The sequence below is a fragment of the Cyprinodon tularosa genome, unplaced genomic scaffold, assembly GCF_016077235.1.
Source record: "Cyprinodon tularosa strain WSP-4 unplaced genomic scaffold, ASM1607723v1 ctg821, whole genome shotgun sequence".
In the NCBI taxonomy this organism is placed as follows: Eukaryota; Metazoa; Chordata; class Actinopteri; order Cyprinodontiformes; family Cyprinodontidae; genus Cyprinodon; species Cyprinodon tularosa.
This window is the reverse complement of record NW_024039587.1, coordinates 311,832-332,859: the sequence shown is the minus strand read 5'-3', so window position 1 is coordinate 332,859 and position 21,028 is coordinate 311,832. Positions and strand designations below refer to the sequence as shown.

The 21,028-nt window shown below is 35.3% G+C and overlaps 1 protein-coding gene and 1 long non-coding RNA gene across 5 annotated transcripts in view; one reads left to right on the top strand and one right to left on the bottom strand.

Moving 5' to 3' along the window:
- Window positions 1-21,028, top strand: part of grm8a (glutamate receptor, metabotropic 8a) — a 400,661-nt gene that overhangs the window by 140,583 nt on the left and 239,050 nt on the right. For all 4 annotated transcript variants that reach the window (XM_038272284.1, XM_038272281.1, XM_038272283.1 and 1 more), the window contains one exon: window positions 16,468-16,684. In XM_038272284.1, coding sequence (XP_038128212.1) covers window positions 16,468-16,684 — 217 coding nt within the window. The remainder of the gene's footprint in view (window positions 1-16,467; window positions 16,685-21,028) is intronic.
- Window positions 2,445-3,674, bottom strand: LOC119774652. The gene is made up of 3 exons (XR_005279557.1): window positions 3,596-3,674; window positions 3,411-3,480; window positions 2,445-2,614 (listed from the first exon to the last, which is right to left on the bottom strand). It is a non-coding gene; the product is annotated as an uncharacterized LOC119774652 (long non-coding RNA).

The following is a 21,028-nucleotide window of genomic DNA, read 5'->3' as shown; positions in this document are numbered from 1 at the left end:
TTGGATTGGTGACATATTTCTGGTCCTGGGGTGCAAACCTTTTGGCTCTTAACTCTCGTTAATGTACATGTGCAGTAGCTCCTCTGCAATGCAAAAAGATAGGAGAACTCTGGGCGCAGCTCTCCTGTGCCTAGAGCTGACCGGAACTGATGTTACAGCCATAGTGTGGATGATTGACAGGTCATGTTGTAGAAGGTGAAGACGATTGGAGAGAGTGAGAGTGAATTGATGCAAGAAAAATTTGATTAAGTGAATTCCCTTAAAGCAAACTTACCAAGAGAAGCTGGAAGTGAAAAAACCTGACCAGCCAAATATGAAAATAAATCAGCAGTCCAAAGATGGATAGAGACTGTACACCTGATTTAGTTGCCTGATTTAGTTGCCTTACCTGTTGTTTTTTTGTTGTTGCAATTAATTTAAACATACTGGTGTGATACCTTGGTATACATTTGATTGTTTTTTTTTGTATTCATCTATTTTAAAGTTATAGCCCCCCTGGAGAAAACTCCACCAGCCACCACTGCATATATGTATACATAAATTAAATTGCAGCATTGGGGTAGAATTTTATCCCCCTAAAAAAATTCAAAAGGAAATCTGAAGTAGAATGGAGAAATTATATTGACACAAAGAAATGTAATACAACTATAGGCAGCAGGAAACATATGAATCCCTTTGAATAAAAAAAAAAGGATTTTCTTTTTTATATCTTTTTTGTGAGTTGAATTAAATTTTCTGGCCACTATTGATCAGATGTTGATCAAAAACAAAACTTTATTGCAAAATGTTGAAAGCATTATAATACATTTACATTCAATAGCTCCCTTGAAAGGTCTATTTATTCGGTTGGGTTGGTTTTTAAAAACTTTAGAAGTCTCTGAAATGTTACTATATTGCCATGTGGAGAAATATGTTAGTGTTTGACTAGTTAATCCACAGCCTCAAGCAGTACAGTGGTTTTACTGTTTGTTTAACCCTTTTGTTAATTTTATACTATACGTGAAAAAAACACAAATAGGCCTCTTACTTCCTTACTCTACACTGTAACAAATTGCCCTGTATTTTTACAGTAAAATGCTGGCAGCAGGGTTGCCAGCATTTTACTGTTAATTGTACAGTACCCTTACTGTAATCAACTTTACAGTATATTACTGTCACAAAAGAAATCTTTTGATTACAGCACATTGCTGTTTTTATCAGATTTACAGTAGACTACTGGCAGCTGTGTTGCCAGTATATTACAGTTTTTCTATGGTATCATTACTGTTGAATTCACATACAGCTTACTACTGTAAATTTCCAATACAAAATAGAAACATAAAAAAAAAACACTTAGAAAATGTAAGTTCCATCATGTCAACCAACATTTATTTGGGAAAAAAAAGAACCAACTCAAACATTGATTCATACACAGTCTTTAGTGGGCCACATAATAAAGAAGAATGTTTTGAAACGACAACGTATTTGTGCCTTAAACCATAACATTTTCTACAAGAATGTTAAGGGTAAACTGTCCAAAGTAAGTCGTATTCTGGAAAAACAGTAAGAAAATCACCATCTATTTTGTAAAATAAATTTCTTAATAACTGATTTAAAGAGTTTTTGAATAAAGCATGAATTGTGGCCTTTTGATTAGTCTGAAATAAAATAAGTATGAAAGAAATTATGGAAATAATGCATTGTACAACTCAGCACACTACTTTTTCAATACAAAATACTACTTTTAGTTGAAGTGAGGACCAATATGATGCAACATGAAACAAATGAAACATTTAACTTTCAATCTAAAGCATAGAAAAAAATTGCGAATTTTAGTTTGATAAAAATTTAAATCAAACATTTAGACTTGAATTTCCTTTAGGGCAAAATCAGAGCTCCAACTTCAAATGATAAAACAATGACACAATATTTGACAACACACTGCCAAGATAAGTTAAACATTGTGCCTATACAGTCAAAATTACAAATTACATCTTAATAACAGAAAGTGGGAGCCTCTACAAAATTTATGCTATAAATTAAAAGAGAGATTATGCTGACCCTTAAACCAAAAAAAATCTCTCAAGAACACTCCTGTTCAGGGATGAGTTGCCTTCATGCCTGTATAGTTTTTTGTTTGTTTGTTTTTGCGCAGAGGGGCAACAATAGCTGGTTAGAAAGTTCTCACTAACCTATGTGAAATTCCACTCAAAGTCCATGAGGTTTTTTAACAGAGTTGAAACACGGGGGTTGACAGTGACCGACTTCTTTTTAACAGTTTTTCCTGTCCTCTTGAAGACAATCTTGCCACAGCTGGCCTTGGTCCCTCTTTCAGGGTTGATATCAGGAAAGCACCTGAAAATGCAGTAATTGCAGATTAGCATATGATGCTTAAGGAGTCAGGGTTTAAGGGGTGCTAGGTGGGAAAAGGGGGGGCGGACAGACGGAAACAAACCTTACCTCTGGATGAATTCAAGTGTACATGCAGCCTCTTCTTGATATTGTAGATTAAAGATGTAGTACACTGAAAACAGTGCAGCAAGCCCTGTCACAAAGGTTGGTTGAATGCCCTCACATACAACATGGCTCTCGAGACTGATCATCCAGTGCCCAGCAGTCACATGGTCTTTTCCACCTGAAAAATAAAATAAAAAAAAATTATAACAAGTATTGTGACTTCTACAAATTACCTTTACCATTATTTCTAAAACAACATTTATTTAAAGATATTGTGTTTCATGCAATACAAATAAATCAAAACCTTGTCTCATCTGCATGTTATTGTATCGTATTGTCGTAAAAATCTTAAGCCACAACGTCTTTTATTTTTCTTTGCAAAGTTATGGCCATCTTTATTCATTCTCCAGTTAGGTCATCTTTCTTAAGATTTCTACTGACAACCTAAGAACATATGAGCTAAATCTTCAAAAAAAAAGAAGTTTCTACAGGCAAAGTTGATATTGACCTAACCGTGAGTGATCTCTGCTGCCACTCAGCTTATCGTGAACTCTTGGCAAAACTAGATACAAATTTGTAACTTATCTTTGACAGCTGTTTTGTGATCAACTTCCCTTGATTATTTCATTTTTTTTTCTATGACATTATTTTTAAACAAAATTGTAATTTTTCCATCTGTCAAATTCTTTGATCGTTGGCTTTTTGAATGGAATTGTAATAGAATGCACGTTATGCTTGACCCCCAAAAAAACCCAAAAATAATCAACCAGAAGCTTTTTTGTGTGTTTTGTAGACAAATGTACACAGGTTACACTAAATACTCACTTTGGGCTGCAGAACACATTTTTCCAGAAAATTCTTTGAGGTATGGTGACCTATTTTCTGTCATGTCTGGTTGTATTATAATTCAAGGACTGAAAAATAAATATAGTCAATGAAACTTTGCAGTCCATGTCAGTTAACAGTGTACTCACAGAGTAGTATCAGGCGTGGTGTTAAAGGCAGGTTGAAGGTCTTCTCAACATCAGTCACTGTGGCAGATGACTGTAAAGAACAAAGAAATATTAGTAAGAGCATTAGTTCTTCAGGATGAATTCAGATGTCAACAATTCAGTGAAATATATCAGAATAATTATGAAAATAAATTAACAAAACTAACATCTGTGGAAAGGATGAGGCCATCTGTGCTCTCTTTGAAATGGGCCATCAGTAGCTGGACAACATGAAGTGCCACCTCAGCATCTGCATCCTAAGAGAACATTTAAACAGTTTTCTGCCAAGTCAACTTTGTGAAACTCCAAATTCCCAGTTGATATCCATTCACCAATTTCACTTCAGTAGCTAATCATAGCAATTCAAGTCAAATTGCACAAAAGAAAGAAAAGGAGCTTCCAAACATGTCCATATATGTAAATATGAATCATCAAAAAATAACTAAGTAACAATGAAAACGGATTACTTTAATTATTTACCTTCTTATCTACAAGATATATCAAATAATGTTATGCTAGCTTCCTTATTACAGCATGACAGATTAACTAAGCTAACTTTCAAACAGCTACAGTCTGTTTAAAAATGAAAACTGTATGACAACATCATCTGACAAATAAATTATGCTCCAACTTACCTTAGGATTGGCTCATAAAATGCAGGATTCAAATGGATAGTCCTTGTAAAGAAAATTCTAGAGTTTGCTTGCATGTCACAACGACGTGTCTTCTTGAGAAATACAGTAGCATTCTGTTTAAAGAGAGCCTCCTTGCCGTTGAACGTAACATTATTCCATAAATGCAATGCAACTCACAGTATATTACAGTATTTTATTAAAAACAGTAATAATTGCCCAGAATGCATTGTTTTTCACGGTGCAGTACCGTTTTCAATAGAAACAGTATGATACTGTTCAGTTTTGGCCGTTTTTATACAGCAATTTGTTACAGTGTACTCCTAGGTGTTATATAGCCATTTTAAAGCATCCTTTAAGGGTTGAGCACTGCTGATAATGGCTATTTAATGGGTTGCTAACATTGGAAGACTGTTTTCATAGGCAAAGCAGAGCAGTATAAAGCGGTCTTGCTGGGTGAGTCCCATGGCTTCAGCGGTGAAGCATTATCACCATCAGACCTTCTCTACTACAGTCTGCCACTGAGGAGCTCCTGGGAATTAATGGCTCACTGGGCCATTAATTCACTTGCTTCCTTTATATATAAGTCTAGGAGATAAAAACTGGCTAAGAGACCTTAGACAACCATCGATTCAGTTCATTATCTGTGTTTTAAGCTTTTTGCACTTTAAAATATCCGTCGCAACATGAAGGCATTCATAAATTACAACATCAAGATAACGTATGACAGCACCGTTTTTCCTTTTTTCCCCTGAAAATATGAAAAGAGAAAATTTCCCAGGAAGATGCAGAGCTTTTGGACACATTTTCAAACATATCTCACGTCGTCTTCTTTTGTTTAGCATTTTATTGTAATTTCACCTTTAGAATTTTTTTTTGTTTCGGTTATGCTGAAATCAGTCTTCTTTTTGTTGATTTATTTACACAATGGTCCCTTTTCTACTTACTTTTTCATCTTGCATCTATGTCAGTTCTTCTTGTCTCAACCTTTTTGCAAATTTAAACACTTCTCTTATTTAATTTCATTTATTTTTTACCCCTGTCTGTTTTTCCTGGAACTCGTATCCCTTTACCCCTTCCTCTGTGTTGGACCAATTATCCCTTTTTCCTCTTCTCAAGTTTCTTCCTCTTTTCTTCTTTATTTCCCTTTGGCTTTCTTTGTTTGATGTTTTGTCCCATAATTGTATTTTTCTTTACCCATCAGTCCTCTTTTCTTCCCTTTGTTTCCCCCAAACGTCCCTTTTGTCCTCATGCTTTTGCTAAACATCCCTCATTAGTTCTCACACATCTGTTCCACTGATTTTGCTCTTTGCATTGACAAGAAGAATATCGTACACAATGTCCATTGCCATTTAGTTATGCTCACTTTCTGTTGTTTTTCATTCTCTTTTTTTCTCTCTCTTTTTTTTTTACTGATTAAGAAACAATAAGTCTATTACCTGTTGATCCTTGCTGCCTCTTCTCATTGTCTCTACTGCTGCAGTGCAATTTGTTGGTGCCCTTATGGATCATCTTAACAGTGGCTTGTTTCTCCAAAAATATGATTCCGTTAAAAGTTGTGACATACTGTTCTCCTTAATTCAGTCAATATTTCATACAGACAAAACTCAATTATTTTGCAAAGATATCGTAAAATTTTAGGAGGTCATTTGGTGCTCGTGTAAAGACTAAAAGTAAAGATAAATTTACCTTAAGTATTATGCTTTAAAAATGTATTTAAACATTTTACAAGGGATATGTCTTTGTTGGAGTCTTAAAATTGTGGACCAATACAATATAGTGCATAATTAAAAATTGTAAGAGAATATGATTTTCACTCTTTTACAACTGAAAGTTTTTTTTATGTATTTGGACAAGATGAGAAATATCTTTGTTTTGTCTCACAGTGGTAAAATTAATGTTTGGAAGTTGCAAAATCATGAAGACAGAATACATTGTATGGAGAGCCGTCTCATTCAAAATTAGTTAAATAAATACTACTGTTGATAAATAAATAAATATCCCCATGAAATAAAACTAAAGAAATTAAACTTTTTATTTAATTTTATTATATTGTATTTCAAGATTTTTTTATTTATTCAAAGATTTATTAATGAATTTATTACGGTACCTTATTTCAGAAAGAGCTGATATTTTGCAACACATGACAATTACAGCATTCAAAGCAATAAAAAAAAAAAATGTCAAAAAAGGCAAAACAACCTCATAAAAATGGGGGGCTGTGTTCTGGAAATGTTGATGGCAAGATGGATTCTTTATGAAAATGGATAAAAATATTATAAGCACCGCATCCTCTAAAGGGATAAAGCATAAAAGTTTGTTTATTCCAACTTTCTTTTTTTTTTTTTTCTATACGCTGTTCTACTCATCTCTAAAAACAAATCATTTCTATCAATGGCTTGCAACACTCATTGAACTCATTGAAAAAACGTATTTAATGATTAATTTTTATTTGAACTTTTGGATTAATAAAGTATATTTAATTGAATTGAACTTGTAAATGTCAGATGGCTCTGTAGATGACATTTCCAAATGCTAATTGTTTAAAATGTTGTCAGACAGGTGATAACATCTTTTATTCAGAGTAATGTTTTGAGCAGCAGTAAGGCTGCAGTAGAATATGACTCAGAGAAGAGGTGAGACATATTGTTTTATGTGTTGCAGGAATCACTACTAACAAGGTTATACTAATTTAAAACAAATAATTTGGAGTTAATGGGGTTGGCCTCGCTTAAAATCAGTCTTTATGTTTCCCTTAATACAATCTAAGCAGGACTTACTCAGTCCTTTTCAGCAATGGTTCAGTTTTATCATTGCACAGCACCAGACTGCTCTAGGCTACATGGTTTAGTATTTTCATGTTTTTTTTTTACACAGTCTGTCTTTAATGTCTCAGTCTTTCCTTGGCTGGCAGGTAAATTGAAACTTTTTATTTCCATACTTGTTTAATCATAAGCATTAAATAGCAGACAAATAGTCTTCTGATAGTTAAATAAGTTTTAAAGATCATTTGAAAGAAAGACAAACTATAAATTGATTTACAGATCAATGCAAAGTGCAACAGTGCAATTGTTGAAAAGTAATAGTCTAAGCATACAATTGTATAATAAGCATCTCTGTACATTTTTTCTTTTTTTTCATTACCTCTCTATCAAATCTACATAATAAACTCACAGCTTGTATTCCCTTTTCAAAACACTAGTGTCAACCTCTCAGCTCCTACTGGAAATCTCACTATCTAAAGTAAAAAGGAGAAAGGTTAGTATAAAACGTTTTTCATATTAAGGGTGCACAGACCAACGTAAGGAAATAATTGCATTCACCAACATTAGGATTGATGTAGACTTGAACTTGAACTATGATTGGCTTTTATTTGATCCAACGTTCATCCTTGTTTTAGTCAAGTTTATTTGACTATTAACTATTAACGCAGTTTTTCTGAAATCACTGTTGTGGGTTATTTGTTAAATGTATTTTGAGCACTACTGAAGTAAATTTCTGGTAAATATGCAGCTTTGCTACTTTGATCATTTTTCCCTGAGGCAGGAACAAATTGACTTCCTTTGGCATATGGCTCCCTCTTATCTCAAAACAACTAAAAATGCAAAAAATATGAACTAAGAAGGGGCATCACAGCCCACTACTACTCAAGTATGGCTCTTTGCGACTCAAAGTTTTATTCCTGCTTAACAACTCCCACACAGCATAATGTTTTTAGCCTGTCAGTGGTGCCTAAATATGATGGATATCCTGATAAAAAATGTATCTAATGAATTTGAAATCGGATCAGTCCAGAAAGAAAGTCGTTTTCCTCCAATCACCCCATTTCTTGCCTCAGGTAGAGCAAACTCTGCTTTAGCATGAAAACAAAAAAAACTAAAACAGGACCACATTTAGCAATTAATCATGAAATGTAAAATAAGTAAAAACTTGTTTTTCTTATGTCTTTGCAGTGTTTCATAAGTATTTCAGCTTTCTTACCATAAACATCCTTAGATTTTATTGCATTAGATATTAAAATAGTGCATTAATGGGAGGGAAAGGTGGTGAAACATTGAAGACACACGCAAACTTCTTTGACATTTTCCATGGTTTTTACTCTGTTGAAGGTCTCAAGCAGGAGTCTTTTTTTATTTCTGTATTTACAAAAGTTTTCATACAATTTATGTTTTGTATTTTAGTGCCCACCACACCAAAAAACTTATATAACCCATAAGGCTGGGGTAATTTACTAATATTTTAAGGACTGCAAAGGCAAGAGGACAAATGGTGACGGAAAAATGAGACAGATGGACTTTGGCAGAGCCAGGGGGGGACCTGATGCTAGAAACTGAGCCCCAGCCTTCTTTCGGGTAAATTAGCCAGATAACATTCCTCAGTGCCAGTCCCCATCTCATTAAATAGAGACTAGAGCTAGCTATTAAAGGGCTGAGTCGGATTTTGAGTAAGCAAACAATTCCTCAAAGTGACTCAGATCAATTTACAGCGTGTGTGCCTGCCATAAATGGGGCAAGGATTTTAGATTTATCATTCCTGCACAGTATGGGAGAAACCATTTTTTGTGGTTATTAAATGTTTTATTAAAAAAAACATTGACAGATTTAAATCTGGATTCAAGGGGAAAAAAAGAAAGACATTCATTTAAATTTGGCCCTAAATGCACCTGATTCAAAGCAAGCAGTTTGGGATTAACTGCTTGTCTACAACACGTTCCAATGCCCAACTGTATGTTTGAGATACAGAAGCGATGTGTATGTGCGACGTATCAGGGTTAATTACCATCACACCACTGCCATCTATCAACCTAATGCTCAGTCTGTGGCCCCCGACAGCTCCATTACCGCCAGACACACACGAGGGCCAGTTTAGGTCATTGTCGCCCCCCTCTCTCTGTCTGATGTACGAGAACGATCATGTCTCAAAATATCTGCTTTATGAGAATGTAAAGACTCAAAGCAGCCGCAGTAGCAGCAATGATGGCCTATGGAATTTCCAGTTATTAAGTATTCAGAAGGGTTTATGTGAAGAATGTCTTTAACACACTTACGATAAGCCTCAGACATACATTTTTACTACTCTAAGGTCCAACTCCTGCTTTAATTGTCAGCTCAGCTACAGACAGATTTGTTCTGAAGAATTAAACTGCTTCCTGCCAATGCAATAGCATAAAGTAATAAATCATGCAGATCTAACTACATTTTGGAAGGATTTCTTACACATTGCATTATAGCATATTGGTTTGCTCCAAAACTGTTCCCTCAGATGATCCAGTTCAAAGATAAAGTCTGGTCAGCAAGTAATAACCAATGGATCATTATTTATACCTAAAACTAATATGTTTGCTGTGATTATATGAATTTAATGTTAATCAGTAAAAAAATAAAACATTTTTCGTCAAGATCAGAGTCTGGGAATGGCCATTTTTGTCTAAATATAGTAACGCCTCACTCCTGTCATCTTCCGGAAGTGACGTCATGGTGCAGTAAGGCTAGCGCCATTCTCCCCGCTTTACAAGCAAAATCAATGAGAACTATTAAGCATGGCTGCAATCACCAACAATTATTTTAGATTTTAATAGGACTTCACCATTGAAATCCGCAAGAGCTAAAGTTAAACTGACAATGGCAGTTGGATATTGTATGTTGTAATACAGTACATCGGGTAAACGGGTAAACGTGAAAAAAAAAAGTTATTTCTATTGCTATTCATGATCCTCCATGGACGGGTTATGGCGGTCCTGGTCGTTGGATTGCCAACTTGAAGAGGGAGGATTTGCCATTGAATTTCTGGCCAGAGAAAAAATCGTAATTAATCCGATACTCTCTGCTTTGCATAGTGCACAGGTCGTCACCCTCATGGATAAAAGCATGTTGTGACGAACACCAAATACAGAACTGGGACTTGCTCAACAGCCGATACCGCACTTTGACGTCATAAACTGGTAGGGGGCAGTAGTGCTCTTCGACAAACATGGATGTCTCTGGTAAAGCACATTCAAATGAAATTACTCTTAATTAAAAACACTTATCATTTATTGAACAGTATGTAATAATTTCCTACTTAAAATACTTTCAGAAGTTTGTATTCTGAATGTGACTGGACTTTTCCTTTAAAAAATATGATTAAGTTAGAAGAAGTATTAAAAACATGATTTAGATAGCTGCTGACTGATTTTCACTCTGAAGTCGGTCTACTTACTCTTTACTATAAAGGAAATATTTTTTCCTAATTTTTCCTATTTTTTTTTATTTGGCTTTGCTTTTCAGTGAAATCAGATTTGTTGTTGCTGTTGTTTTTTTTGTGTGTGTTTTTTTTTTACAGTTTTTAGGGAAATCCAAAACTTGATTTGTCTTTTTGCATACTATTTATAGAAGTGTGTTGGAAATCTTAATTACTATTGTCAATAAAGAACAGCTTAGAAATCTCATTGTCCCTCAGTCAAACATTTAGGGGCAAAATTTTACTATGTTAAATAAAAGGACTAAAAATAAAATACCTTGAATAATATCAAACTCATTCTGGTGGCCCTATAATTTCATGTCACCTTATTGCTTGATGAAAAACAATTCACATAGCAAAAAAATGTATTTAATCAATACAAATGTTTTGGCAAAAAACATGAAAAACTATTAATTGCATGCATATTGATTGTTTGAAGTTGACAGTCACAATAAAGGTTTTTTTTTCCCTTTACCTGTGTTATACATTTTTTATTTTGTTTCCAACAAGGTTGAAACAGTCAGACTAATCGTGATTGATAGATTATTTAAATAATCTTCAACTATTTAGTAATTAATTATCAACTGGAGCAGCTCTCGATTCAGTGTGAACATTTAAAATTAGACATGAACCCTGGTTAAATGTTGACTGTCGAGCTGCCAGGAGAGACTCATAGAGGTAGGCATAAATGGAAAATGGTCAAACTACAGGTGTCCCTCTAAATATTAAAGGAATCCTGGCGCCGTTACCAAAAAACTGTAAAAAAACAAACAAAAAGAAAACTCTATTGAAATGAAATTGTATCAGTCTGTTTTGTTTAAAACCATTTATTTTGTTCTAAATGCTTCACATAGAGGCTACATAAAGTAGAGACATCATCTGCTGAATGTGAAAGTTTCTAACACTTTTTTGTCGACAAAGTCACTTCTCTTAGGACCTAAATCATACCCTCTGCTCAAGACCCTTCAGTTTTTTCTTCTTTTTTTTGCCTTGTTCTGCTGTTTTCCACAGCAATGTGACCTTGCTGTCTTTTCAGGGGGTGGTTAGTCATTTAAGGCCAGCAGGTTCTCCAGATGATGCTATTCCACCTCGATTATTTGAAGATGTTTTTCTGGCAATAGGTCCTTCAGTGCTTGCTCTTGTGAATAGCAGTCTGTCTTCAGGTGTAGTTCCTGAACATCTGAAACATGCAGTTGTCCAACCTCTAAGTAACCCAGCTTGTATCCCTCTGTTATGGATAACTATAGGCCTATTTCTAAACTACCATTCCTTTCAAAAATCCTCAAGAAGGTAGTTTACTACTACTACTGGTCTATTTGAAAGAACAAAATAAAACAAAAAAGAACAGCTGGGTTTCAAGTCATTTCACAGCACGGAGTTGGCTCTTTTAAAAGTTATTTTTTCTTTTAGGTTCTTAAAGCACCAGGGGCTCGTTTTTCGTACAGTTGGCTGACAGGAAAGGGGGTATGACAGAGGGGTAGAGGCATGCGGCAATGGACCACAGGTTGGATTTGAACCCAGGTTGGCCAAATTGAGGACTGAGGCCTCCATACATGGGTCACCCGCTGGGCCACTGAAGGACACACTTTATAGGTAGGATGTAGATCGACCAGTAAATCAAGAGCTTTGCCTTTTGGCTCAGCTCGCTTTTCACCACAACAGACCAGTAAGGCGCATGCTTCACAGCAGATGCCGCACCAATCCGCCTGTTGATCTCCTGCTCCATCCTCCCCTCATTCGTGAACAAGACCCCAAGATACTTAAAATCCTCAAGAAGGGGCTCCAACCCAGAGAAGGCACTCTACCCTTTTCCGGCTCAAGTCCATGGTGTTGGATTTGGAGGCACTTATCCTGATCTTACAAGATTGTGATACTAAATCTTTATTTACTTGATATAAATTGAGCCTTAGTACAGACAAAGTTTACAAAGGATTAAAGAACTCTTACAAAGGTTTAAGTAAAGGGAAGGGATTGAACAGTATTTTTCAAAGTCCATAAAAAAATCTGCTAAGGATTTTTTTTATGTGACCACAATCTTCTCTCTTCTCCATATAAAAAATAAGGTTAAAATAAGCCTTCTAAAACATATTAGAAGAATATGTTTTGGTCCTATGAAGCCTAACTTGATTTGGGCTATGATTCCAATCTTTTGGAGACTTTTTCAGACTTGAAAACGTAATCTCATGGAGAAGCTATAGTAAGAAGGTTAATTAAATATCATCCATGTACGAAGGTCTAGTCCTTAACTTGGCTGTCATGACTTTGAATCCTGGCCCGTTGCCTTTTAGTACATCTTCTCTTTCTCTCGAATTCTATTTCCTGTCTACTTTCAAAAGTAACAAAAAAAAAAAAAAAATCATGTAACAAGGCACTTGGTGCATAAAGATATCTTTAAAAAATTATGGAGATATACAGAGATATAATTATGGGGTACTACATATACCTTTAAAATACTTTAGGTGATATTTAACACTTCTACTGTAGTTTAGATTGCACCATTGATAGTTTTTTTTAACTAAATGGCAGAATCATTTCAATATTATGTTTTTGTTCCAACTAGGTTTGTATTTAAGGCATGTTTAGATTTTCCAAGTATTATTGATATTAATTGATCTACATGTGCCAGAAAAAAAAACCCCATCAAGCATAGAATATGTAAAGGCATCCTTACTGATGGAACCTATTATCTTTTATTAGACATTTCAGAAGGCTATTGCTCTACTGTGCTGTCATATTCTATCCTCCAGTTTGATATTTTACCCAATTTCTTAAAAAGAAGAAAACCCATATTTAGAGGACAACATGGATCAATTGTTTCTCCAGTAATTGTAAAGTTTCAGACTGGAGGTAATTGACAGACTTGACCATTTGACACATTACCCCCAGCTCTAGTGGGATTAATCCAGGCTGTCATTGAGCGCTGATTAAGACTCATACAATGACATGATTACAGACAATGGTGTATCAAGACACAAAAACAATACATCACCCTCCTGATAAGCATGCAAGAGTGAAAAACTGTTAATTAAAACACATCAGCCTGCTCTATTTTCTTGGATACACTTGTGATTTCCTCTCTCCCCTCTCTCACATACTCGCACATATTCATTAGAGCTAATGGAATTAGGGGGATTGAAGGAATAATCTTCCACAGCCATGTGGGGGAACCAAGCCATTAATTTCCTACCTCTAGGTTGCACTTGCTTTGAAAAACCTCGTCAGCAACTGATGGCACATCAGTAATTTACTCAGACATATTAAATGTGCTCCCTCTAAGTTTTTAGAGTTTAGTTTTGTTCAGTTTTTAAGCGTTAAGGTCTAAGCCTGCAGTAGACTAAACTGGGTGTCGCTTCATTTCTATTTTACTCTCTCTTCCAGCTCTAGATTTTTTCCTCTCTATCCAAAGTAATGTTTTGGGAAATAACAATAAGATGACTGTGATGTGTATTTATGAGTGCATTTCTGTTTGTGTTAGTCTCTTTTCATATTGAGGGAAAAAATAACAAAAGATCAAAGTATCGGGTCTGCCCGGGTCACTTGGTTTCTTTCTTGTAGCTGTTGTAAACAGACAAATAACTCATATTCTTGCAGGACTGCATTGAAGCTCTTTGAAGTGGATATTCCCATATTTAAATGTACAAATCTGAAAAAAGACAAAAAAAGCAAGCATCAACCCAGCCATGTAAACGCATGTGCAGTGCTTAGCAAAACGCATACAATTTGTTTTCTCAGTTGATTCTGTCTGCATGCATGCCTCTGATTTGTTTATCCCAATCCTCCATGAATTATACATCCCCATCTTGGACTTTATGAAAGTTTCCAATTGTGTTCCCCTGACAGAGGACGCTAATAAGAGTACTCAAATGTCCCGTACATGAACCCCTGTGTTCACTGAGAGGAGTGAGCAATTCCTAAGGAACAGAGTTAGTCGCTAGAGAGTGAACTGCTGTTAGATCTACAGTACATTCTGTTCATTGCTGATATACACGTAGTATGAAGATATAATTGTAAACGCGTCTTGAATTATCTTGTTTTCTTAGAAATGGATCACTATTTTAATACTGGTATATTAATACTGGCACGAGATCCTACAACAAGTTCTAACAATTGGTACAGGCCAATTCCTGCTAGGTCTGTCTGTAAGCAGTTTCCTTGATGGCGTTCGACTTGATGTGATGAAGTCTAAGCTATTATTATGAGGTGTCTGTTTAAAGATGGACATTTTCTCTTTTTAAAGGCTTTATTTTGAAAAATATGCATGAATATAAAAGCAATTGCTAAAGTTATTAACTGGTTGTGCCACCCTTGGTGGTAACAATTGACCTGTTTCACACACTGGTCAGTTTATGTGGCTAAAATTTGATGTATTATCTGCTGCCAAAATTTTGTTAATCTTTTTTTGTTCCTTTCTGAATTTAGTAATAAAAACATCTTAAACCACACTTCACTGAAGAATCATAAAGTCCCTGGTGGTAAAAAAATAAAAAAATAAAAAATTAAATAAAACCCCACTTTGAGTAGCCTCTGCTGTGGTAAACCATCTCTGCTATGCCTTATGCACAATCAAATCCACAAAAAAGACCTATTGCATCTCCACATTTTCTGATCTATCCACAAGGGTGTGGTAAATGTGAAAAGATTTGGACCATTAATAATTCAAATGCATTGAATTCATTACAGGAAAAGGCAAGAAATTGAGCTTTAGTATATCGCACACAAGAGTTTTTGATTTGTACTTAAATGTTACCATTTGTCTTTGAAAAATGTCCATTTAAGAACTGTTTAAATTTATTCAAGGATGACAAAGCTCCTGTATAGCTAAGGGGTTTTCCTCCAGCTTGGTAATAAAATTAAACTCATTTCATGTTCTCTCAAATTCTGTCTATTATGCCCACAGCATGATATTGCCACTATTGTGTATTATTGTAAGAAAAATTATGATCAGAGTAATGTGCAGTTTTTATTTCCCTTAGAACACTGTGTTTTTAATTTAGACCTGAAAATTTAATTTTGGTCTCATTTATCAGAGCTTTTCTATTTTTATTCTTACTTTTTAAATTAGGTAAACGTTAAATGAAAATAGCTCTTATGCTCTATATCAGTGTTTTTTTTTAACCCTGGCTTGCATGTTTTAGATGTTTCCCAGCTTTCACACACCTGTTATCAATTGATAGCAGATTATCAGGCTTTGCTGAAATGCAACCATCTGAATCAGGTGTGCTGAAGCTCAGAAACATCCAAAAAATGCAGAGCAGTGTGCCTTGAGGACAAGGTTTGAAAAACACTGTTCTATATACGTTTATCTTTATCTCCATGTACCATGTACTGAACATGCCACATTAATTACGCTGTTAGGTATTTTTTTGCTTTTTGCTGTGTTTCTATCTGAATGTTAACCTTCTTGTAATCTAGGATTTGAAGTGGCTGGTTAATTTAGAGGTAAACTCTTAACCTGTTATATATCAAACCCAGTACAGAGCAATGCATTGATCGTTGAAGTTAAAGCCATTTCAATCTGCTTACAGCAAAGCTCCAGAGCAATCAAAAATCTGGCAAAATGGATCCTTAACCTTTTTAAAATGGCAAGGGAGAAATGTAGACAGTGGATGGCAGAGATTTGAGATGAGGCCCAAAGGGAATAGAGACAGTGAGTGACGATCTTTATGAACATTCCAGTCACATACGCACACCATCTGTCTTAAACTCTTTATTCTGTAACCAACTGGAATTGTTGCATTCAGCAATCCTAATATATTGTGTATTTCTGTGTGTGTGATTGTGTAGAAAGCAGATAACTGACGCCCCTGATGTTTCTGTTGAGACTGGCAGATTAATGTAACCCTATTGAATGCCAATGAGATGCAACTGACATTGGTGTGTGTGTTTTTGTCGACACTGACAGGTACAGGCCCACCTCTACTGTCCCGCTCTGTCAGGGAAAAATCTATCGCCTGTCAGCCAATGAACACCTTCGGCCTGCTACGTTACGTATCAGCAGAAACACAATGTTTGTGTGTTTCTGCTGTCAATCTGTCAACTTTGTAATGGTTGTCATTGCTTTTTTTTTGTCTGTTTGTCCCGCTATTATTTCATGTCTCTCGCTGCCTCAGATCTTCTGTTTTCTGTACTTTAAACTGTCATTCTGGAAAAGAGTATTTAAAAGAAATTATGTTTCTTTTGTTCTCTAGATTCCCCAGATCAGCTATGCCTCCACTGCCCCAGAGCTGAGTGACAACAGTCGTTATGACTTCTTCTCTCGTGTGGTGCCACCAGACTCCTACCAGGCTCAGGCCATGATGGACATAGTCACAGCGATGGAATGGAACTATGTATCCACGCTGGCCTCAGAAGGCAACTACGGCGAGAGTGGAGTGGAGGCCTTCGTCCAGATTTCTAGAGAAACCGGTAAGAAATTACATTAATGATCTTCAGAATTATTCGTCGTCCTACTAGACATTACACCTTGAGTTTTCAATTTTCCTTGTTGTTCATGCTGTGTTTAGGTATTGTTTTTTTTAATGTCATCGGATATGATAGACCAATATTAATTGGGAAGAACTGTTAACTGAAAGGAAAAGGGTATGCCTTTTTTTTGTTTTGTTTTGTTTTATCTAAACAGTTTTGCATAAAGAAGCAATATTGTTTATTTTTCTTCAATTAGATTTAGTAGGGAAATAAAATATTTAAAAATGAAGGGATCAATTTTAAAAAGGGTCGTTTAATAGTAGACACTAAATCCCTACCAGCAGAATGGCTTTAGGTAGCTTTCAATTTCTTTTCTTTACTTTTTAGGGAGTTAAGCATTTTCTATATGATTTATACTGTTAAAAAGTGCCATATCTCCATTATTTTGGGGTAAATGGGCAGATAAACCTTTAATTAATCAGTGAATCAATGGTAATAGATGCTTCCTAAAAATAAAGACCAAAGGGAGTAGGCACAAGTTAAAAGGAAGAGGATCAAAGCTTGACCACTGAGGATTTCATGAAGTCAGAGGAGCTGTTTTAGATCAAACTTCTTATATAAGAGGAACTGCTTCTGTGGGTTAAACTGGAATGGAACCCTGATAAAATAGTTTTCAAAATCAATGGTTAAGAAATGTCTATAATTCTTAGGACCGTTTCTGCTCCATGGCAGGATTTAAAAACAGAATAAAATTTAGCAAAGATGATGGCTGATAGATATATCCTTAACCGAGTGACTTTCTCTAACATTCTCGATAGAAATATAGAAATTACAATTTTATATAATTGTCTGCAGTTGGAGGATTATGTCAAGACCTCTTTTTTTGAGAGGGTATGTTAGATGGGAAAATATGTTTTGGCAGCTTTTAGCAGCATTTTTGTGTTTTGTTGAGCTGTCTGTGGGAATCTCCAGTAAGACCGTCAAGAGGTTATTTTTTCTGTCTCTTCTTAGCTAGTCAGCAATGAGTGTTGAAGTAGTTTCATTACACAAGGTTGGTGGATAGAGTCAATCAATGTTGATCTCACTGATATTATTGGTACAGATAGAATTAAAACACATCAGCAGAGTTCTCCACATCAGGGAAAAACAGAATCATACAGTAGGTCACCAACGCACACTTTAAAAATATTGTAGAAACGCATTTTGGATGTGGAGTTAATTAGACTCATATTATGCAAAGTCGATCCAAGTAGTTTGTTTGTTCTAGAAACTATTTTAGAGAAAACACTAGTAATTGGTCCAATCAAAGAGTTCCACTGATCTACACAACTCTAATGTTACTCAGTCTTAAAGATTCCCTATGTCTATTAAAACTTAAGTATCACATTAGCTTGTTGGTGCAGCCACTTTGTTTTAATGTAAACATAACATGTTTTTTCTATCTGCTATGTGGCTTGTGGCAAATTTAATAGTGTTTTTTTATGAAGGGCTGAAGTTGGTAATTTGTGAAAAGTAATGACATAGTTGAAAACTTACCATTTAATTTTTTAAGGTGTTGTCATGATGGGTACATCACTGGGAACATCTCAGTAACATTCTTCAAAGGTGTACACTTTAATTGAATCAATTTATGTGTACAATGTTCACTACCATGCTTTTAGTGTTAGATTTCGGGGCAGTCTCCTTTTCTTTGTTCCATCAATTCTCCCTTTCTTCTAACTGCTTTTTTTCAGCCCTTTCTACTCATAAGTACCGCTGGATGCAAAAACAATTCTTTAAAAAGCTTTAAATGTCTCATCTCAGTCTTACACTGATGTGCTGGTGCTTTAATATCAACAAGAGCAAACAAACTAGATGAGATGCACAACAATAGGGAATAAAGCATCCTCTAATTAGTATAAGGGATTCTTACAGTACACAGCTGCTCTATAGTGTGTAAAAAGCTCCACTTTCTCAGCTGATTGAATCCCTGCAGCAATCTCAAGGCAGCAGGGCTCGTAATTAATGTGGCTTGCAGTCATGAGTGCCATGACTTCATTCAAAGCAGTATTTCATGTTTCTTCTTTTGACATTAATTACAGTGCAGATGTTGTTGTCACACTGTCTGACATGTTGTGACCACTTGTGACACGAGATGGAGTAAAAAGTAAAAACAGCCCTGAGTGATGGTGTCATTGTCAAGTTGTTTCTACTGTTCCTTTCTCTCATTATGGCCATCTGGGTGGCTGCACATTCAGGCTGTTTAATTTGTGTCCCACTGCTCTGTTCTGACAGCAGTTTTGCTGTACAAAGTTATTTCTATGCATTTTGCACAATGATGAGGGCTCCAGTGTGATCATAAACAATTGCCTTACCAACTCCTAATTGGACTTCAGATACGTTGTTTTCCTTTGGACTTAAATGGTTAGTGTGTAGCAATAATAAAAGCTACATTAAATTTATCTTATCATGGTTCATAATCATTGCATGCTTTCGATCAGATTTATCCTCATGAAAGATTTGAAGAATGAATTTGGTCGCTTGATCAAACTAACCATCATTTGGCAACGGAAATAAGGTATGGATCTAAATCAATAGCATCTTTGAATCCTCATTAAATAGAAAATCAATTATTTCACAAATGAAATATAAAAGGGCTCCAAATGACCACCCTTGCCAAAAATGACCATAATATAAAAAAAGTGAAGAATGTAGGCTTCTATTATATTTATATTTTAAATAAAGTTTTTCCTTAATGAGGAAATCCTTCTAGAAATCATGAATAGATATGCAAAAGGACTGACTTTGTAGTCAGTGCAACACTTGTTGTGAATTTCCCTTTGCAAAACAAAGGACCAAGAATCCCTGAGGAGCATTAAAGGATATTAATTGCACACACCACTGTTGATGTGCCAGATTCTTAGTTCATAAATAATAAACTGATAACATTGATGCTGCATGTAATAACTAAAAAAAAGTTAAGTATAAATTCTTAAACAGAAACTTTATTTACCTAGTCCAAAGTTGTACTCTTATCATGTACTCTACAAAAGCCACAAGTGATTCAGTCAAAATTTTCTTTAGGTCATACCCATGGTCAACTTCTTTATATAAATTTGATAACCGTCCTAAAGGGAATGTCCATATATTTCCTGGCTTGAATTATTTAGCTAAATTGATGCCCCCAGGTAAACATGCTGGTAGATTGACAATAATATTTTTCTTCACGTGATGAAAGTTAGATTTAAAACAGCTAACCAAGAGTTGAGAACCAAAGCAAATGGAATCAAATGTGGCATTACTGATACTTCGGACAAAAGATGGAATTTTTTAACCAAATTGAGTGGGAAAATGATCAAGTCAACCTGTAAGATTTCTAGAAAGTTAAGACACATACTGGAAAACTGGAAGACACATACTGGATACTTGGAAAACAAACTGGACTTTGTTTTCCAAGTTTAAAGACATTTCACTTCCCATCCAGGAAGCTTTTTCAGTTATAAATCTCTGAATTACCTTTGAGTTCCAAGCTTTATAGAGTAGCCCAACAAAGCCTTGTATGGTTTAGAAAATATGCAAATTGAACTTAAAAAACAGGTCCACCCCTTAGTAATGGGGAGTCATTGTTGGCCTGCAATATCTGATATCGGCCCATGCCTCTAAAAAAGGAGTCATTAGGGGCTTTGTTGGCCTGGCTGACCAGGAGAGATATTTTGGTCCCCTACATAACATACAGATTTTTTTTTTTTACTTTTTTTGGTATGACCTGGATGACTAGGAATCTTCACCAGCATATGTTGAGAGATTGATTATTATGGAATAAAAATTACTTCAACAAAGTATTGTTGAAGGGTTTGTAAATGTACTCTGGTTTAAAATAATGAACAGCCTAGCTCAAATGACTCTACCCATAGAACAGCATGTCAGTTTAACATGTATTTAGTGAATTGAAGTCAATGAACAGAGAGTGACAGAGCAACAGTAAAGATAAAATCACAGACGATGACTCACTTGTCTGTTTTGATTAAAATCTCAAAAGCCTGGTTGATCTCTGCACTCTCCAGAGCACCAGGCTGTGTGAATACAGCCTTAGATCTGTTTATGAAATTATCCAAGCGCTGTTGACAGATCAAAATGCCATCAGTTTCTCTGTTTACGTCTCAAATGTTGATTGAAAACTCATAACACTGGGCACTGCCAAATATTTACAGACTGACAAAACTAAACACAAGTAAATAACCCATTTGAGGGGATGTCAGTTGGGAACCCCCTTTTTGATTTATTTTGATCACTTTTTTTTCTCCAGTTTTCTCTAGCTTCTATCTTTTTCTCCGCTGTTTGTGTGCTGTAGTCAAGATGACAGCC